This window comes from Triticum dicoccoides, chromosome 7A (assembly GCF_002162155.2).
Source record: "Triticum dicoccoides isolate Atlit2015 ecotype Zavitan chromosome 7A, WEW_v2.0, whole genome shotgun sequence".
NCBI classification, from domain to species: domain Eukaryota; kingdom Viridiplantae; phylum Streptophyta; class Magnoliopsida; order Poales; family Poaceae; genus Triticum; species Triticum dicoccoides.
Window position 1 is genome coordinate 577617014 of NC_041392.1, and position 17121 is coordinate 577634134.

General features: G+C 49.6%; 1 protein-coding gene across 4 annotated transcripts in view; it reads right to left on the reverse strand.

Moving 5' to 3' along the window:
- LOC119330520 (alpha/beta hydrolase domain-containing protein 17C-like) overlaps positions 1–1324 on the reverse strand; it is a 13985-nt gene extending 12661 nt beyond the window's left edge. For 2 of the 4 annotated variants that reach the window (XM_037603634.1, XM_037603635.1), the window contains exon 1: positions 964–1323. In XM_037603634.1, the coding sequence (XP_037459531.1) occupies positions 964–1286 (323 nt within the window). In that variant the 5' untranslated portion in view covers positions 1287–1323. Of the gene's footprint in view, positions 1–963 lie in introns of all 4 variants that reach the window. The other 2 variants (XR_005160141.1, XM_037603633.1) reach the window with 2 other exon arrangements.
- Positions 1325–17121: the final 15797 nt, after the last annotated feature.

Sequence of the window (17121 nt, forward strand, 5' to 3'; positions counted from 1 at the left end):
ATTAAACAGAAGAACGAAACAAATCTATAGCTAAAACTTCTGGACAAACCTAACCAATTTTGCAGGTACAACAGAAACGATAACTATAATAATTATACAAGAATCTAATTAGAAGTGAAGTAAAAAGAAAGTAAAAACCCTGTCCTCATCGTTAACAGTATAAGATCCCTATACTAGGAAAAATAAATATCCAAACGGAGCAAACAACAATGATGCAAACCTTTTGTTTTTTTATTTTTCCGCACGGCAAGAAACTTAATATTGGTAATAAAAAAGAACATATGAATGTGCCAATGAGGCATTCAGATTGTGGCCAAAAATGGCGACCACCAAACTACATTCCGACACAATGGATCTTCAGTCCTTACCAACTGAATTATTTAAGGTAGGATCAGAAGATTCACAATTCAACACTAGAATCCAAATGTTTCATTTTGCGTGCACAGATACGAGAATTTTCAAACGACTCTAGCAGTGACAATGACATAAAGTAGACGTTCCCACCACTGACTAGCACAGCACACTAACATCCAAACTTTCCAATCAGTCCTAAATCCTCTAACATTTATTAGAAAAATAATGATCGACTTCAATCAAATCAACCAATTATTGACCAGACTGGCCTAGTCTTCGGACCACCCAGCCGATAACAACGGCCTCGCAGACATTCCCATGGGTTCAACAACCTCAATCAAATCACAAAAGTATCTAACGACTAATACTACTTTCCATGAAGGCGTGGATGCACAACCAACCGCCAGCACGACCTTGAAGATTGAACTTCCATCGACGTTTTACGGAACAACAGGGCCCAAACGTTCCTAAGCATACCCCAACAAGCAAAACCCAAGCAGTCAAGTTCTACTAAATCCAATTCCTTCCACCCTACTAATCGAGCAACCTGACAGTAGCAGCACCGTAATTCATAGCGAAACATTACTAACAGATGGGAGACGTACGCACCCCATGAGGTTGACGTTGAGGTGTGAGCTGAGCTCGACGAAGAGCTCGTACATCTGGCCCAGGTCGGCGGCGTTGCCGTGGGAGTAGAGCAGCGTGAGGCGCGCCCCGGGCTGGCGCACGTACATGGCCACCACCTCCGAGCCGCGCTTGGTCGGCAGCCGCCGCGCCTCCACGCCGCCCCGCCGGGGCACCCCGCTGAGCTCCACCACCGCGCCGTCCGCGGCCGCGGCCGCCGGCGAGGGCGGGGGCTCGACGCCGTACGACGGCGGGGAGGGCGGGAAGAAGGCGAAGCGCGCCGCCACCGTGGAGGCGACGGCGCCCATCGCCGCGCTCGCCGGCCGCTAGGGCTGGGATTCGGGGAGGCGGGGGCGGGGGCGGCGGAGGCCGAGGAGGAGGAGCGGGGAGGGTGGAGAGATGCGGGGGCGTGGCGAGTTCGGTATTTTAATGGGGGCGGCTCCGTCTTCGCGGAAGCTGCTGCGATCGGAGGGGAAAAGGGAACGGGGACAGCGGCGGAGGTGGTTTTGTTAAGCTGCGGGTGGGGCCTCCCGGTCGAGTGGTGGTTAGAGTGGCTAATGATCCCAGCCAGATCAAGGGTTATCATTAGGGCTTTGGAAAAAAAAAGTTGTCATTGGGCTCTTGAGTGGTGGATCATGTGTGTTTGTGGCTAATTTGGAAGAGTTTAGGGCGTGTAACGAAAATTTGGTCACCATGCGATGTAGCCAAGACGTTCCCGGTGAGTCGACGCATTCCCTCGCCTCCGATCACCGATCCGACGGTCGGGTGGCGCGGACCTTATTTTTCCCTCTCGGTGTTTGTTTGTTTTCTTGTGTTTTTCGTCGCTTTCTTTCTAGAGAGCGGCAGCATGGTGGTGAAAAGGTAGGCGTCTTTTTTCAACGTCGATGTGGAGCCAGTGAAGGTGCCTTATGGCGGGTCTGGTTGTCTAGATTCCATGAGGTTTTGTGTTCCTACTCTATCTTCAACCATGTCTGTCAAGTTTGGAGTACGTCTCTAGTCGATGTTTAAATGGCTAAGCCTTTGTCTCATCGTTGTAATTGAGTTTCTAATGCATTGTGTAAAGCCTATAGGTGGCGATTCAAGTATGTGTAGTTCATGTTGGTAGCTAATATCTTCTTTTTTTGAGAATCACCGGGGGGAGCTCCCCACCTGAATATATTGCTCAAAACGACTGCCGGAGCAGCAGAAACAATTTACAAAGGCACGGTGCATCATGCAGAGAGGTAGGTACGCCACGAGGAGACGTCCTCCTTGTCACCCGTATCAACAAGACGATGTGACCAAAGATCTAAGTCTGCTACTAGGTTCCTAACAGTTATTACAGAACATTGATCAACATTTCTAAAGAGCATATCATTTCTCGCGGCCCATATGGAGGAAAGTAGTGCAAGAAGGACGAAAGGCCATGCGTTCTTGGGCAGGTGGTGAGGCAGTGGAACGTCCCAAAGTTCATTGAGGTCTTCATCTTGAGGCAGAATGCCAACTCTCTGCCAGATTCTATTGGCGAGGGGGCAAGAGATGAAGAGGTGAGTGGAGTCTTCCGGTAGCGTGGCACACCGTGTGCATAAGTCCGAGGGGATTATGTTCTTCTGGGTAAGGTTCACGGCGGTGTTTAGGCGATCCTTAAAGAGTAGCCAAGCGAAGATCTTGATCTTGCGTGAAGCCTTGGTGTTCCAGATGAGGGGAGCAATGAGGTCCGTTTCTGGCCTTGCCATAATGGTGCCGTAAGCTTGCTTGGTGGAGAATGTTGGAAATATGCCCTAGAGGCAATAATAAAAGGATTATTATTATATTTCCTTGTTCATGATAATTGTCTTTTATTCATGCTATAATTGTGTTATCCGGAAATCGTAATACATGTGTGAATACATAGACACCAACATGTCCCTAGTAAGCCTCTAGTTGACTAGCTCGTTGATCAACAGATAGTCATGGTATCCTGACTATGGACATTGGATGTCATTGAGAACGAGATCACATCATTAGGAGAATGATGTGATGGACAAGACTCAATCCTAAACATAGCACAAGATCGTATAGTTCGTTTGCTAGAGTTTTTCCAATGTCAAGTATCTTTTCCTTAGACCATGAGATCGTGTAACTCTCGAATACCGTAGGAGTGCTTTGGGTGTACCAAATGTCACAACGTAACTGGGTGACTATAAAGGTATACTACGGGTATCTCCGAAAGTGTCTGTTGGGTTGACACGGATCAAGACTGGGATTTGTCACTCCGTATGACGGAGAGGTATCTCTGGGCCCACTCGGTAATGCATCATCATAATGAACTCAAAGTGACCAAGTGTCTGGTCACGGGATCATGCATTACGGTACGAGTAAAGTGACTTGCCGGTAACGAGATTGAACGAGGTATTGGGATACCGACAATCGAATCTCGGGAAAGTAACATACCGATTGACAAAGGGAATTGTATACGGGGTTGCTTGAATCCTCGACATCATGGTTCATTCGATGAGATCATCGATGAGCATGTGGGAGCCAACATGGGTATCCAGATCCCGCTGTTGGTTATTGACCGAAGAGCCATCTCGGTCATGTCTACATGTCTCCCGAACCCGTAGGGTCTACACACTTAAGGTTCGGTGACGCTAGGGTTGTAGAGATATGAATATGCAGTAACTCGAAAGTTGTTCGGAGTCCCGGATGAGATCCCGGACGTCACGAGGAGTTCCGGAATGGTCCGGAGGTGAAGAATTATATATAGGAAGTGCTGTTTCGGCCATTGGGAGAGTTTCGGGGGTCACCGATATTGTACCGGGACCACCGGATGGGTCCCGGGGGTCCACCGGGTGGGACCACCCATCCCGGAGGGCCCCATGGGCTGAAGTGGGGAGGGGAACCAGCCCATAGTGGGCTGGTGCACCCCCTTGGCCCACCCCCTGCGCCTAGGGATGGAAACCCTAGGGTGGGGGGGCGCCCCACTTGCCTTGGGAGCCACTCCACCCTTGGCCGCCGCCCCCCTAGGAGATCCCATCTCCTAGGGCCAGCGCCCCCCCTTGGGGAGCCTATATAAAGGGGGGGAGGGGCAGCCGCATCCTTGACTCTTGGCGCCTCCCTCTCCCCTGCTACACCTCTCCCTCTCGCAGAAGAACGGCGAAGCCCTGCTGCGGTGACTGCTGCATCCACCACCACGCCGTCGTGCTGCTGGATCTTCATCAACCTGTCCTCCCCCCTTGCTGGATCAAGAAGGAGGAGACGTCACGCTGACCGTACATGTGTTGAACACGGAGGTGCCGTCCGTTCGGCGCTAGGATCTCCGGTGATTTGGATCACGTCGAGTACGACTTCCTCATCCCCGTTCTTTGAACGCTTCCGCGCGTGATCTACAAAGGTATGTAGATGCAATCCGATCACTCGTTGCTATATGAACTCATAGATGGATCTTGGTGAAACTGTAGGAAAATTTTTGTTTTCTGCAACGTTCCCCAACAGTGGCATCATGAGCTAGGTCTATGCGTAGTTCTCTTTGCACGAGTAGAACACAATTTGTTGTGGGCGTAGATGTTGTCAACTTTCTTGCCGCTACTAGTCTTATTTTGCTTCAGCAGTATTGTGGGATGAAGCGGCCCAGACCAACCTTACACATACGCTTACGTGAGACCGGTTCCACCGACTGACATGCACTAGTTGCATAAGGTGGCTGGCAGGTGTCTGTCTCTCCCACTTTAGTTGGAGCGGATTCGATGAAAAAGGTCCTTATGAAGGGTAAATAGAAGTTGACAAATCACGTTGTGGCTTTCACGTAGGTAAGAAAACGTTCTTGCTAGAACCCTATTGCAGCCACGTAAAACTTGCAAAAACAATTAGAGGACGTCTAACTTGTTTTTGCAGCAAGTGTTTTGTGATATGATATGGCCAAAGTTGTGATGAATGATGAATGATATATATATGTGATGTATGAGATGTTCATGCTATTGTAATGGGAATCACGACTTGCATATCGATGAGTATGACAACCGGCAGGAGCCATAGGAGTTGTCTTTATTTTTTGTATGACCTGTGTGTCATTGAGAAACGCCATGTAAATTACTTTACTTTATTGCTAATCGTGTTAGCCATAGTAGTATAAGTAATAGTTGGCGAGCAACTTCATGGAGACACGATGATGGAGATCATGATGATGGAGATCATGGTGTCATGCCGGTGACAAGATGATCATGGAGCCCCAAGATGGAGATCAAAGGAAGCTATATGATACTGGCCATATCATGTCACTATTATTTGATTGCATGTGATGTTTATCATGTTTTTGCATCTTGTTTACTTAGAACGACGGTAGTAAATAAGATGATCCCTCATAATAATTTCAAGATAGTGTTTCCTCTAACTGTGCGCCATTGCGACAGTTTGTTGTTTCGAAGCACCACGTGATGATCGGGTGTGATAGATTCCAATGTTCACATACAACGGGTGTAAGACAGATTTACACATGCGAACACTTAGGTTGACTTGACGAGCCTAGCATGTACAGACATGGCCTTGGAACACAGAAGACCGAAAGGTCGAGCATGAGTCGTATAGAAGATACGATCAACATGAAGATGTTCACCGATGTTGACTAGTCCGTCTCACATGATGATCGGACACAGCCTAGTTAACTCGGATCATGTTATACTTAGATGACTGGAGGGATGTCTATCTGAGTGGGAGTTCATTGAATAATTTGATCAGATGAACTTAATTATCATGAACTTAGTCTAAAATCTTTACAACATGTATTGTAGATCAAATGGCCAACGTTGTCCTCAACTTCAACGCGTTCCTAGAGAAAACCAAGCTGAAAGACGATGGCAGCAACTATACGGACTGGGTCTGGAACCTGAGGATCATCATCATAGCTGCCAAGAAAGATTATGTCCTACAAGCACCGCTAGGTGAAGCACCTGCTCTCCCTGCAGAACAAGACGTTATGAACGCTTGGCAGACATGTACCGATGATTACTCCCTCGTTCAGTGCGGCATGCTTTACAGCTTAGAGCCGGGGCTCCAAAAGCATTTTGAGAGACACGGAGCATATGAGATGTTCGAAGAGCTGAAAATGGTTTTTCAAGCTCATGCCCGGGTCGAGAGATATGAAGTCTCCGACAAATTCTTCAGCTGTAAGATGGAGAAAAACAGTTCTGTCAGTGAGCACATACTCACTATGTTTGGGTTACATAACCGCCTGACTCAGCTGGGAGTTAATCTCCCGGATGACACGGTCATTGATAGAATCCTTTAGTCGCTTCCACCGAGCTACAAGAGCTTTGTGATGAACTTCAATATGCAGGGGATGGAAAAGACCAGTCCTGAAGTATTTGCAATGCTGAAATCAGCAGAGGTAGAAGTCAAAAAGAAACATCAAGTGTTGATGGTGAATAAAACCACTAAGTCCAAGAAAGGCAAGGGTAAGAAGAACTTCAAGAAGGACGGCAAGGGAGTTGCCGCGCCTGGCAAGCAAGCTACCGGGAAGAAGCCAAAGAATGGACCCAAGCCCGAGACTGAGTGCTTTTATTGCAAGGAAAGTGGTCACTGGAAGCGGAACTGCCCCAAATACTTAGCGGACAAGAAGGCCGGCAAAACGAAAGGTATATGTGATATACATGTAATTGATGTGTACCTTACCAGTACTCGTAGTAGCTCCTGGGTATTTGATACCGGTGTAGTTGCTCACATTTGTAAGTCAAAGCAGGAGCTGCGGAGTAAGCGAAGACTGGCGAAGGACGAGGTGACGATGCGCGTCGGGAATGGTTCCAAGGTCGATGTGATCGTCGTCGGCACGCTACCTCTACATTTACCTACGGGATTAGTTTTGAACCTCAATAATTGTTATTTAGTGCCAAGTTTGAGCATGAACATTGTATCAGGATCTCGTTTAATACGAGATGGCTACTCATTTAAATCCGAGAATAATGGTTGTTCTATTTATATGAGAGATATATTTTATGGTCATGCTCCGATGGTGAATGGTTTATTCTTAATGAATCTCGAGCGTAATGCTACACATATTCATAGTGTGAGTACCAAAAGATGTAAGGTTGATAATGATAGTCCCACATACTTGTGGCACTGCCGCCTTTGTCACATAGGTGTCAAACGCATGAAGAAGCTCCATGCAGATGGACTTTTAGAGTCTCTTGATTACGAATCATTTGACACGTGCGAACCATGCCTCATGGGTAAAATGACCAAGACTCCGTTCTCAGGAACGATGGAGCGAGCAACCAACTTATTGGAAATCATACATACTGATGTGTGCGGTCCAATGAGTGTTGAGGCTTGCAGTGGTTATCGTTATGTTCTCACCCTCACTGATGACTTGAGTAGATATGGGTATGTCTATTTAATGAAACACAAGTCTGAGACCTTTGAAAAGTTCAAGGAATTTCAGAGTGAGGTTGAGAATCAACGTGACAGGAAAATCAAGTTCTTGCGATCAGATCGTGGGGGAGAATACTTGAGTCACGAATTTGGCACACACTTAAGAAAATGTGGAATAGTTTCACAACTCACGCCGCCTGTAACACCTCAGCGTAATGGTGTGTCTGAACATCGTAATCGCACTCTATTAGATATGGTGCGATCTATGATGTCTCTTACCGATTTACCGCTATCATTTTGGGGCTATGCTTTAGAGACTGCCGCATTCACTTTAAATAGGGCTCCGTCGAAATCCGTTGAGACGACACCATATGAATTATGGTTTGGGAAGAAACCTAAGCTGTCATTTCTAAAAGTTTGGGGATGCGATGCTTATGTCAAGAAACTTCAACTTGAAAAGCTCGAACCCAAGTCGGAAAAATGCGTCTTCATAGGATACCCTAAAGAAACTATTGGGTATACCTTCTACCTCAGATCCGAAGGCAAGATCTTTGTTGCCAAGAATTGATCCTTTCTAGAGAAGGAGTTTCTCTCGAAAGAAGTAAGTGGGAGGAAAGTAGAACTTGATGAAGTATTACCTCTTGAACCGGAAAATGGCGCAACTCAAGAAAATGTTCCTGAGGTGCCTGCACCGACTAGAGAGGAAGTTAATGATGATGATCATGAAACTTCAGATCAAGTTGCTACTGAACTTCGTAGGTCCACAAGGACACGTTTCGCACCAGAGTGGTACGGCAACCCTGTCTTGGAAATCATGTTGTTAGACAACGGTGAACCTTCGAACTATGAAGAAGCGATGGCGGGCCCGGATTCCGACAAATGGCTGGAAGCCATGATATCCGAGATAGGATCCATGTATGAAAACAAAGTATGGACTTTGACTGACTTGCCCGCTGAGCGGCGAGCCATAGAAAATAAATGGATCTTTAAGAAGAAGACAGACGTGGATGGTAATGTGACCATCTATAAAGCTCGGCTTGTCGCTAAGGGTTATCGACAAGTTCAAGGGGTTGACTACGATGAGAATTTCTCACCGGTAGCGAAGCTGAAGTCCGTCCGAATCATGTTAGCAATTGCCGCATTCTATGATTATGAGATATGGCAAATGGACGTCAAAACGACATTCCTTAATGGTTTCCTTAAGGAAGAATTGTATATGATGTAGCCGGAAGGTTTTGTCGATCCTAAGAATGCTGACAAGGTGTGCAAGCTCCAACGCTCGATTTATGGGCTGGTGCAAGCGTCTCGGAGTTGGAACATTCGCTTTGATGAGATGATCAAAGCGTTTGGGTTTATGCAGACTTATGGAGAAGTCTGCGTTTACAAGAAAGTGAGTGGGAGCTCTGTAGCATTTCTCATATTATATGTAGATGACATACTTTTGATGGGAAATGATATAGATCTTTTGGACAGCATTAAGGCCTACTTGAATAAGAGTTTTTCAATGAAGGACCTTGGAGAAGCTGCTTATATATTAGGCATCAAGATCTATAGAGATAGATCAAGACGCCTCATAGGTCTTTCACAAAGCACATACCTTGATAAGATATTGAAGAAGTTCAATATGGATCAGTCTAAGAAGGGGTTCTTGCCTGTGTTGCAAGGTGTGAAATTGAGCTCAGCTCAATGTCCGACCACGGCAGAAGATATAGAAGAGATGAGTGTCATCCCCTATGCCTCAGCCATAGATTCTATTATGTATGCCATGCTGTGTACCAGACCTAATGTAAACCTTGTCGTAAGTTTGGTAGGTAGGTACCAAAGTAATCCCGGCAAGGAACACTGGACAGCGGTCAAGAATATCCTGAAGTACCTGAAAAGGACTAAGGAAATGTTTCTCATTTATGGAGGTGACGAAGAGCTCGTCGTAAAGGGTTACGTCGACGCTAGCTTCGACACAGATCTGGATGACTCTAAGTCACAAACCGGATACGTGTATATTTTGAATGGTGGGGCAGTAAGCTGGTGCAGTTGCAAGCAGAGCGTCGTGGCGGGATCTACATGTGAAGCAGAGTACATGGCAGCCTCGGAGATAGCGCATGAAGCAATTTGGGTGAAGGAGTTCATCACCGACCTAGGAGTCATACCCAATGCGTCGGGGCCGATCAAACTCTTCTGTGACAACATTGGAGCTATTGCACTTGCCAAGGAGCCCAGGTTTCACAAGAAGACCAGGCACATCAAGCGTCGCTTCAACTCCATTCGTGAAAATGTTCAAGATGGAGACATAGATATTTGTAAAGTACATACGGACCTGAATGTAGCAGATCCGTTAACTAAACCTCTCCCTAGAGAAAAACATGATCAACACCAGAATTCCATGGGTGTTCGATTCATCACAATGTAACTAGATTATTGACTCTAGTGCAAGTGGGAGACTGTTGGAAATATGCCCTAGAGGCAATAATAAAAGGATTATTATTATATTTCCTTGTTCATGATAATTGTCTTTTATTCATGCTATAATTGTGTTATCCGGAAATCGTAATACATGTGTGAATACATAGACACCAACATGTCCCTAGTAAGCCTCTAGTTGAATAGCTCGTTGATCAACATATAGTCATGGTTTCCTGACTATGGACATTGGATGTCATTGATAACGAGATCACATCATTAGGAGAATGATGTGATGGACAAGACCCAATCCTAAACATAGCACAAGATCGTATAGTTCGTTTGCTAGAGTTTTTCCAATGTCAAGTATCTTTTCCTTAGACCATGAGATCGTGTAACTCCCGGATACCGTAGGAGTGCTTTGGGTGTACCAAACGTCACAACGTAACTGGGTGACTATAAAGGTATACTACGGGTATCTCCGAAAGTGTCTGTTGGGTTGACACGGATCAAGACTGGGATTTGTCACTCCGTATGACAGAGAGGTATCTCTGGGCCCACTCAGTAATGCATCATCATAATGAGCTCAAAGTGACCAAGTGTCTGGTCACGGGATCATGCATTACGGTACGAGTAAAGTGACTTGCCGGTAACGAGATTGAACGAGGTATTGGGATACCGACGATCGAATCTCGGGCAAGTAACATACCGATGGACAAAGGGAATTGTATACGGGGTTGCTTGAATCCTCGACATCGTGGTTCATCCGATGAGATCATCGAGGAGCATGTGGGAGCCAACATGGGTATCCAGATCCCGCTGATGGTTATTGACCGGAGAGCCATCTCGGTCATGTCTACATGTCTCCCGAACCCGTAGGGTCTACACACTTAAGGTTCGGTGACGCTAGGGTTGTAGAGATATGAATATGCAGTAACCCGAAAGTTGTTCGAAGTCCCGGATGAGATCCCGGACGTCACGAGGAGTTTCGTAATGGTCCGGAGGTGAAGAATTATATATATATAGGAAGTGCTGTTTCGGCCATCGGGAGAGTTTCGGGGGTCACCGGTATTGTACCGGGACCACCGGATGGGTCCCGGGGGTCCACCGGGTGGGACCACCCATCTCAGAGGGCCCCATGGGCTGAAGTGGGGAGGGGAACCAGCCCATAGTGGGCTGGTGCGCCCCCTTGGCCCACCCCCTGCGCCTAGGGTTGGAAACCCTAGGGTGGGAGGGGGGGCGCCCCACTTGCCTTGGGGGCCACTCCACCCTTGGCCGCCGCCCCCGGCCCTAGGAGATCCCATATCCTAGGGCTGGCGCCCCCCCTTGGGGAGCCTATATAAAGGGGGGGAGGGAGGGGCAGCCGCACCCTTGACTCTTGGCGCCTCCCTCTCCCCTGCTACACCTCTCCCTCTCGCAGAAGAATGGCGAAGCCCTGCTGCGGTGACTGCTGCATCCACCACCACACCGTCGTGCTGCTGGATCTTCATCAACCTCTCCTATCCCCTTGCTGGATCAAGAAGGAGGAGACGTCACGCTGACCGTACGTGTGTTGAACACAGAGGTGTCGTCCGTTCGGCGCTAGGATCTCCGGTGATTTGGATCACATCGAGTACGACTTCCTCATCCCCGTTCTTTGAACGCTTCCGCGCGTGATCTACAAAGCTATGTAGATGCAATCTGATCACTCGTTGCTAGATGAACTCATAGATGGATCTTGGTGAAACCGTAGGAAAATCTTTGTTTTCTGCAACGTTCCCCAACAGAGAAGTCATGACCCTTAAGGAGGAACCGTTGATCTTCCTCTGCCGAAGGCGCAAAGTCCTGCAAAATAGCCAGAAGCGAAACCAGCTCTATCTCTGCAGAAAGGGAGAGACGATTACGGAGGTTTGTTTCGATACTGAAGCGCAAGATGTTAGCCACTTTCACCAGCTGCAGTGTTGAGTGTGAGAAGAGGTGTGGGTAGGTGGTAGCTAGGGGTTTTGGGGTGAGCCAGGTGTCTAACCAGAAGTAAGTGTGTGTTCCATTGTTTGTTAAAACGAAGGAAATTGACCGTAGGGTTGGGATTTGTTGAGCAATCATGCGGCATAGGAAAGAGGTTTGGGGGGCCGAGGAGACTAGGGCATTGTGGTGTTGGAGCTCTAGCCAATCGATCCACGGTGATGGTGTGGATGAGAGGGCTTTGACGGCAAACTTCATTAGGAGGCAATTATTTTGAACCTGTAGATTTTTCAGCCCTAACCCACCGAAGTTTTTAGGCGTGCAAACGTTTTTCCACGCAATCAGGCATTTGGCTCCCGAGCATTCATCCTCACTAGCCCAAAAAAGGATCTTCTCAGGGAATCAATGATTTTGAGGGTTTTTTTGGGATGCGAAAGACAGACATGAAGTATGTAAGCAAGGAGTCAAGAACAGCCGAGATGAGGATGAGTCGATCGCCTCTGTCTAGGAGCTTGGCACGCCAACCAGTGAGAACTTTTCGGGGTCATTCGATTAATGGGGCGAAGGCAGTGGATGGAGGCTTGGTCGGAGCGAGGGGAAGTCCAAGATAGGTTTGGGGAAGGAGGGCATGCATGCAGTCCATGGCAAGGGCAGTGGTGACAGCTAGGCTTTCATTTACGTGCAAGGTCGCTAGGGTTGTTTTGGAGAAGTTTATGGTGAGGCCAGTAGCTTGAGCGAAGTTCTGAAGGATTTTTTTGAGTGTGGCAGCTGCGGCGGGAGAGGCGGCTGCGATGATCAACGTATCGTCTGCGTATTGGAGGATGGTAGGGGGCATGTGGGAAAAGATGGGGTGATGGAGATCGGGATCGATGCTTTGTAGAATAAGTTGCTGGAGCAGATCAACTACTATTAGGAAGAGATAGGGGGAGGCCGGGTCGCCCTGACGCAAACCATTCTTGCATGGGATCCAACGACCTGGAATGCCATTGAGGAGGATGGCAGTCTTGCCAGTATGGAGGATATTTTGAATCCAACCACGGAAAGTTTGGGAGAAGCCACGGACAGCCAGTATTCTGTCTAGGGCATTCCAGGCAACCGAATCAAATGCTTTTCTGAAGTCAAGTTTGAAGATCATGGTTGGGCGTTTGCGAGAGTGACAAGAGCTGATAAGATCTGCTGCGAAGACGTAGTTTTCAGCAATGTTCCTACCAGTGATGAAGCCAGTCTGATTACCATGGACGAGCTGAGAGATGAAGGGTTTGAGGCGCGAAGTTAGAACCTTGGCGACAGCTTTGATCGGGCAGTTTTGCAGGGAAATTGGTTTGAAGGCGTCAGGTGAGGGTGAGGAGGCAGATTTTGGAAGTAGAGCAATATGGGCCCGATTTAGACGCTCGGTGTCTGCCACACCTTGGTGAAACTATGTGAAGAAGGAGAGTATTACCTGCTTGATAGAGGGCCAGAAGGTTTTATAGAAAGATGGGCCGAAGCCATCGGGGCCGGGGCTCGCTTGTGGGTTCATTTGGAAGAAGGCCAATTTGATCTCATCTTCAGTGAAAAGTGCGTCAAGGGCATGAAGACCAGGTATGGGATGAGGGTAGATCGTTGCGAGATCAAAAGGCCAAGTTGTGGAGACAGTGGAGCCGACGAGCTTGACAAAAAAATCTCATAGGATGTCAGCTTTTTGCTGATGCGAGGTAAAAACCGAGCCGTCTCGAGTGAGGGAGAAGATTTTGTTTTTTCTAAGCCGTTGGGAGGCGGACATGTGGAAGAACTTGGAGTTTTCACCGCCATGAATTGCTATGGACACTTTGGCACGCCATTTCCAGTAGGACATTTTTTCTAGAATAGTGCTTTTTAGGAGAGAAATGATGATCTGACGTGTGAGTTGTTCTGGTGGGGAGAGAGGCCTAGATTCTTCTATGTGGTCGAGAGCAGAGATGGCAAATTTGCAACGTGATTCGCGGAGGGGGCGAGAAGGCGCGAGCGGGCCCATTTTTTAAGTGCGGCCCGGGTTTGCTTGAGCAGAGTGGTGAGGGAGGCGGCAGAGTTGGGCGGAGAAGTGGGCCGATGTGAGGCCCAAACCGAGGAGATGATATCTTGGCAGGGCTGCAAATTGGCCCAGGAAGATTCGAATTTAAAGAAGTTTGAGCGCGGGATAGTTGTGGTGACGTGGATGATGAGGGGGACGTGATCAGACGTGAAGCGCGTGAGGGATGTGAGTGAGGAGTTGGGGAAAGCATCAGCCCAGGCTAAGTTGAAGAAGGCGCGATCGATGCGTTCTATGGTGGGTGTTGTTCTGTTGTTAGACCAAGTAAATTGGCGGTCTAGAAGTGGTAACTCGATGAGAGAAAGTGTATCAATTATTTGATTGAAAGCGTTGGCCTCTATGTGTCTGAAAGCATCGTTGTTTTTGTCTGAGGGAAACCGTAGGAGGTTGAAGTCACCTACGAGTAGCCAGGGCGAACCATCTGGTTGGGCGATAGCTAGAAGTTCATCGAAGAATTGTTGCTTGAGCGCGCGTGAGGAGGGGGTGTAAATGTTAGTGATGGCTATGTTACGGTCAGTTGCCGTTGATTGCAGAAGCAGAGTTGAGGAAAAAGAGAGGTAAGAGAAGGAGATCACTTGAAAGAAGGCAGAGTTAACGTCAGAGATGGTGCCACCCGCAGTGCCTACAGCAGGTAAGTTAAAAACTTGATCAAGCTGACGGGGCATGAATGAGCTTAGTTTTGGATCCAGTAGCGTGTCAAGTTTGGATTCTTGTAGTAGGGCGATATGTGGATTGATAGAGATTAGTTCAGAGAGGATGTTAGAGCATTTATCATGGTCACCAAGTCCACGTACATTCCATGAACATATAGAGAAGGTTGCATTACTTATGAGAAGGTTGCGTACACCTGGGTTTTTAAGTCCGAACTACAACAGGTACACGGTAGCAAAAGGTACATCGCGTCATTAGAGCAGTACATGGTCTGGCGATCACATTTGAGGGTCCAAAAGTACAGAGACACTACTAACGAGAGTAAGGTGCGGGCAGTTGGCAGCGGCGTGGAGTCGCCCCCCGCAGAGCAGAGCAGAGCTGGCGTGCTGATCATGGAGAATCTTCAGCACCGGAGGCCGAGTCATCAGCTTAGAGGATGGCATCGACCTGGCCATCATCCGCCCCGCAAAGCAGGGCGATGGCAGTAAGATCTTCAGCTGAGGCCGGTGGGCCATCGGAGACGTCAAGGCGAGCCTCATGGATGGCGCGGTCGATAGCCGTGCCCACGTCCGCGGCAGATAGGCGAGCTACCTTGGCCTTGACCGCCTTGGCGAGCATAGGCGAGTATCGGGCCTCCTTGCCGGCGAGCCGTGCGCTGCGGCGCAGCTTTTCCTTAGAGCAGGACTGGGCACGGGCCGTCTTACGGCGTTCCTTGCGTATGGTACACTCATGGGTGTCCAGATCATGGACAGGCAGCGCTGCATCAGGGTTTTTATGGGTCAGGGCGGTTGAGGTAGTATGTAGAGGAAGTGATTGAGTGGGAGACTGGGGGAGTGGGACATTACCAGCAGAACGGGACGATTCGCCAGCCGAAAAGGTGAAGTTGGGGACGGTAGCCATGTTAGAAGCCTCCGACACAACCGCCGTTAAGGCAGAGGTGTCAGAGGGAGTGAGCAGTCGAGCAGGCGGTGTAGCGTCTGCATGGATCGAGGGCGGTGGTGGCGGGTCCACAGCCCCGACCAGCGGCGAAGGCCGGATGACAAGAGGGCCCGAAGAGCCCCCCACTGGTGCATGCACCACGTCCATGGACCTTGGCAGGTCTTCATGCAGGAGCGGAGCATGCATGTCCTCGGAGCCGGCAGAATCGTCGCCAGAGATGACAAGGGGCTGGTGCACAGAGCCAGGTGGAGGCAAAGGAAGGGGAAGGGCAGAAGCAATGGTGGCATGGCTAGATGGGTCCGGTGCCGCAGGTGCGGCGCCACTGACAGCCACAGGTCGTGTCCCACCGTACGTGGGATCGGCACGCCAGCTAGCACGAATGGCAGAGATGATGGGGGTGAGATGCTCTGGGGAGGCGGGTCGTGGGGAAGCATGCCGAGAGAGAGGGGCAGAGTCTCCACCAGAAGAGTCGCCACCGAAAGGATTGGCGCCATCGCCGTGGTGCCAACGTGAGATTTCAACTACTTTGGCTATCTTGATTTCGTTGATGGGAGGGAGCTGGATGATGATGTCGGGCGGGGCTGGCTTGCCGGACTGGAGCATGACCAAGGCGAGAATAGAAGTGTAATCAATGCCATGCAGGCAGAAGTCATCAACGGCACATACGTCGCCGAGGAAGGCCAAGGCGAAGCGAATGCCGTTGTTGTGCCAAAGCTCGTGCGGGAACTCGGATACCTCGATTTCGGCTAGGTCAGTGAAGATAGCAATGGAGCGGTCGACGTGCTCGACCGGCTCGATGGTGATGGAGTTACCCTCGAAGTCTATAGGGCTGCGGCGAACGACATCATTGCGGGCAGAAGGGGTGTGGAAGGTGAGGCAAGCAACCCAACGCCATGAGCCACCCATGATGAAGGTGGGGTTGCCGCACGTAAGCTGGATGGCACGACTGATGAGTGGAGTGGGGTTGGGGTCAGGTGTTCGGAGGTGGGCAAAGGCGAAGCGGCGTGGGCAGTGCACTAGGCAGGGTGGCGTGGCGGCGAGAGGCATGTCTCCATAGGGAGGCATCGGTCCGGCATCACGGAAAGGGCGAGGCAACTTATCATTAGAGTCAGACTCAGATACATAGGATGCGGCTGTGGTGTGCTGGGAGGCAATGAACACGTTGGCAAGGTGATCTCTGAGTTCCTGGGTGTCGAAGGGGGGGGAGTGTGCGTGCATGGGGTCGTGGGGTGGGGTGGTGGGAGTGGGGGGAGGTGCTGATCGAGGAGCGTGGCGGCGAGTTGGGAGGGAGTGGGACACCATTGGCGCCAATAGGGATGCCGTGGAGGATAAAGGGGGACGACACACATACAACGAGGAAAGGCTCGGAGAGGATGACGGGGATCTGCCCGATCATGAGGGTGCGTGGATCGGCAGCCGTAGCAGACGATGAGCTGCCGGGCTCCATACTACGTAGGCAGAAGGCTGGGTTAGGGACGGAAATAAAAGTATTTGGTAGGGGAGGGAAGAAGGGCCAGATCCGTCGGTACCTGCAGTCGTGGCTACGGTGGTCATTCCGCCAGCAGCAGGCGCAGCGGACGGGATCACGGCAGAGCTCAACACAGTGGTCTAGGGCGAGGCAGCGGAAGCAGTGGCATCTCTTTTTGGCAGATGGAGGTGGGAGGGAGTGAGGATGAGGAGGGAAGAGCCGTCGTGGAGATATATAGGGGGGCGAGGCAGCGGCGCACTGCGGCTATGTGGACCGGAGAGCAGCACGTCTCGATATGTGGGCGTCGTGGAGCGGGTGGACCGAGCATGCAGTGTATCCGTTGTCAGAGCGGCGAGATCGTTTGCGTGTGTCAGCGGTT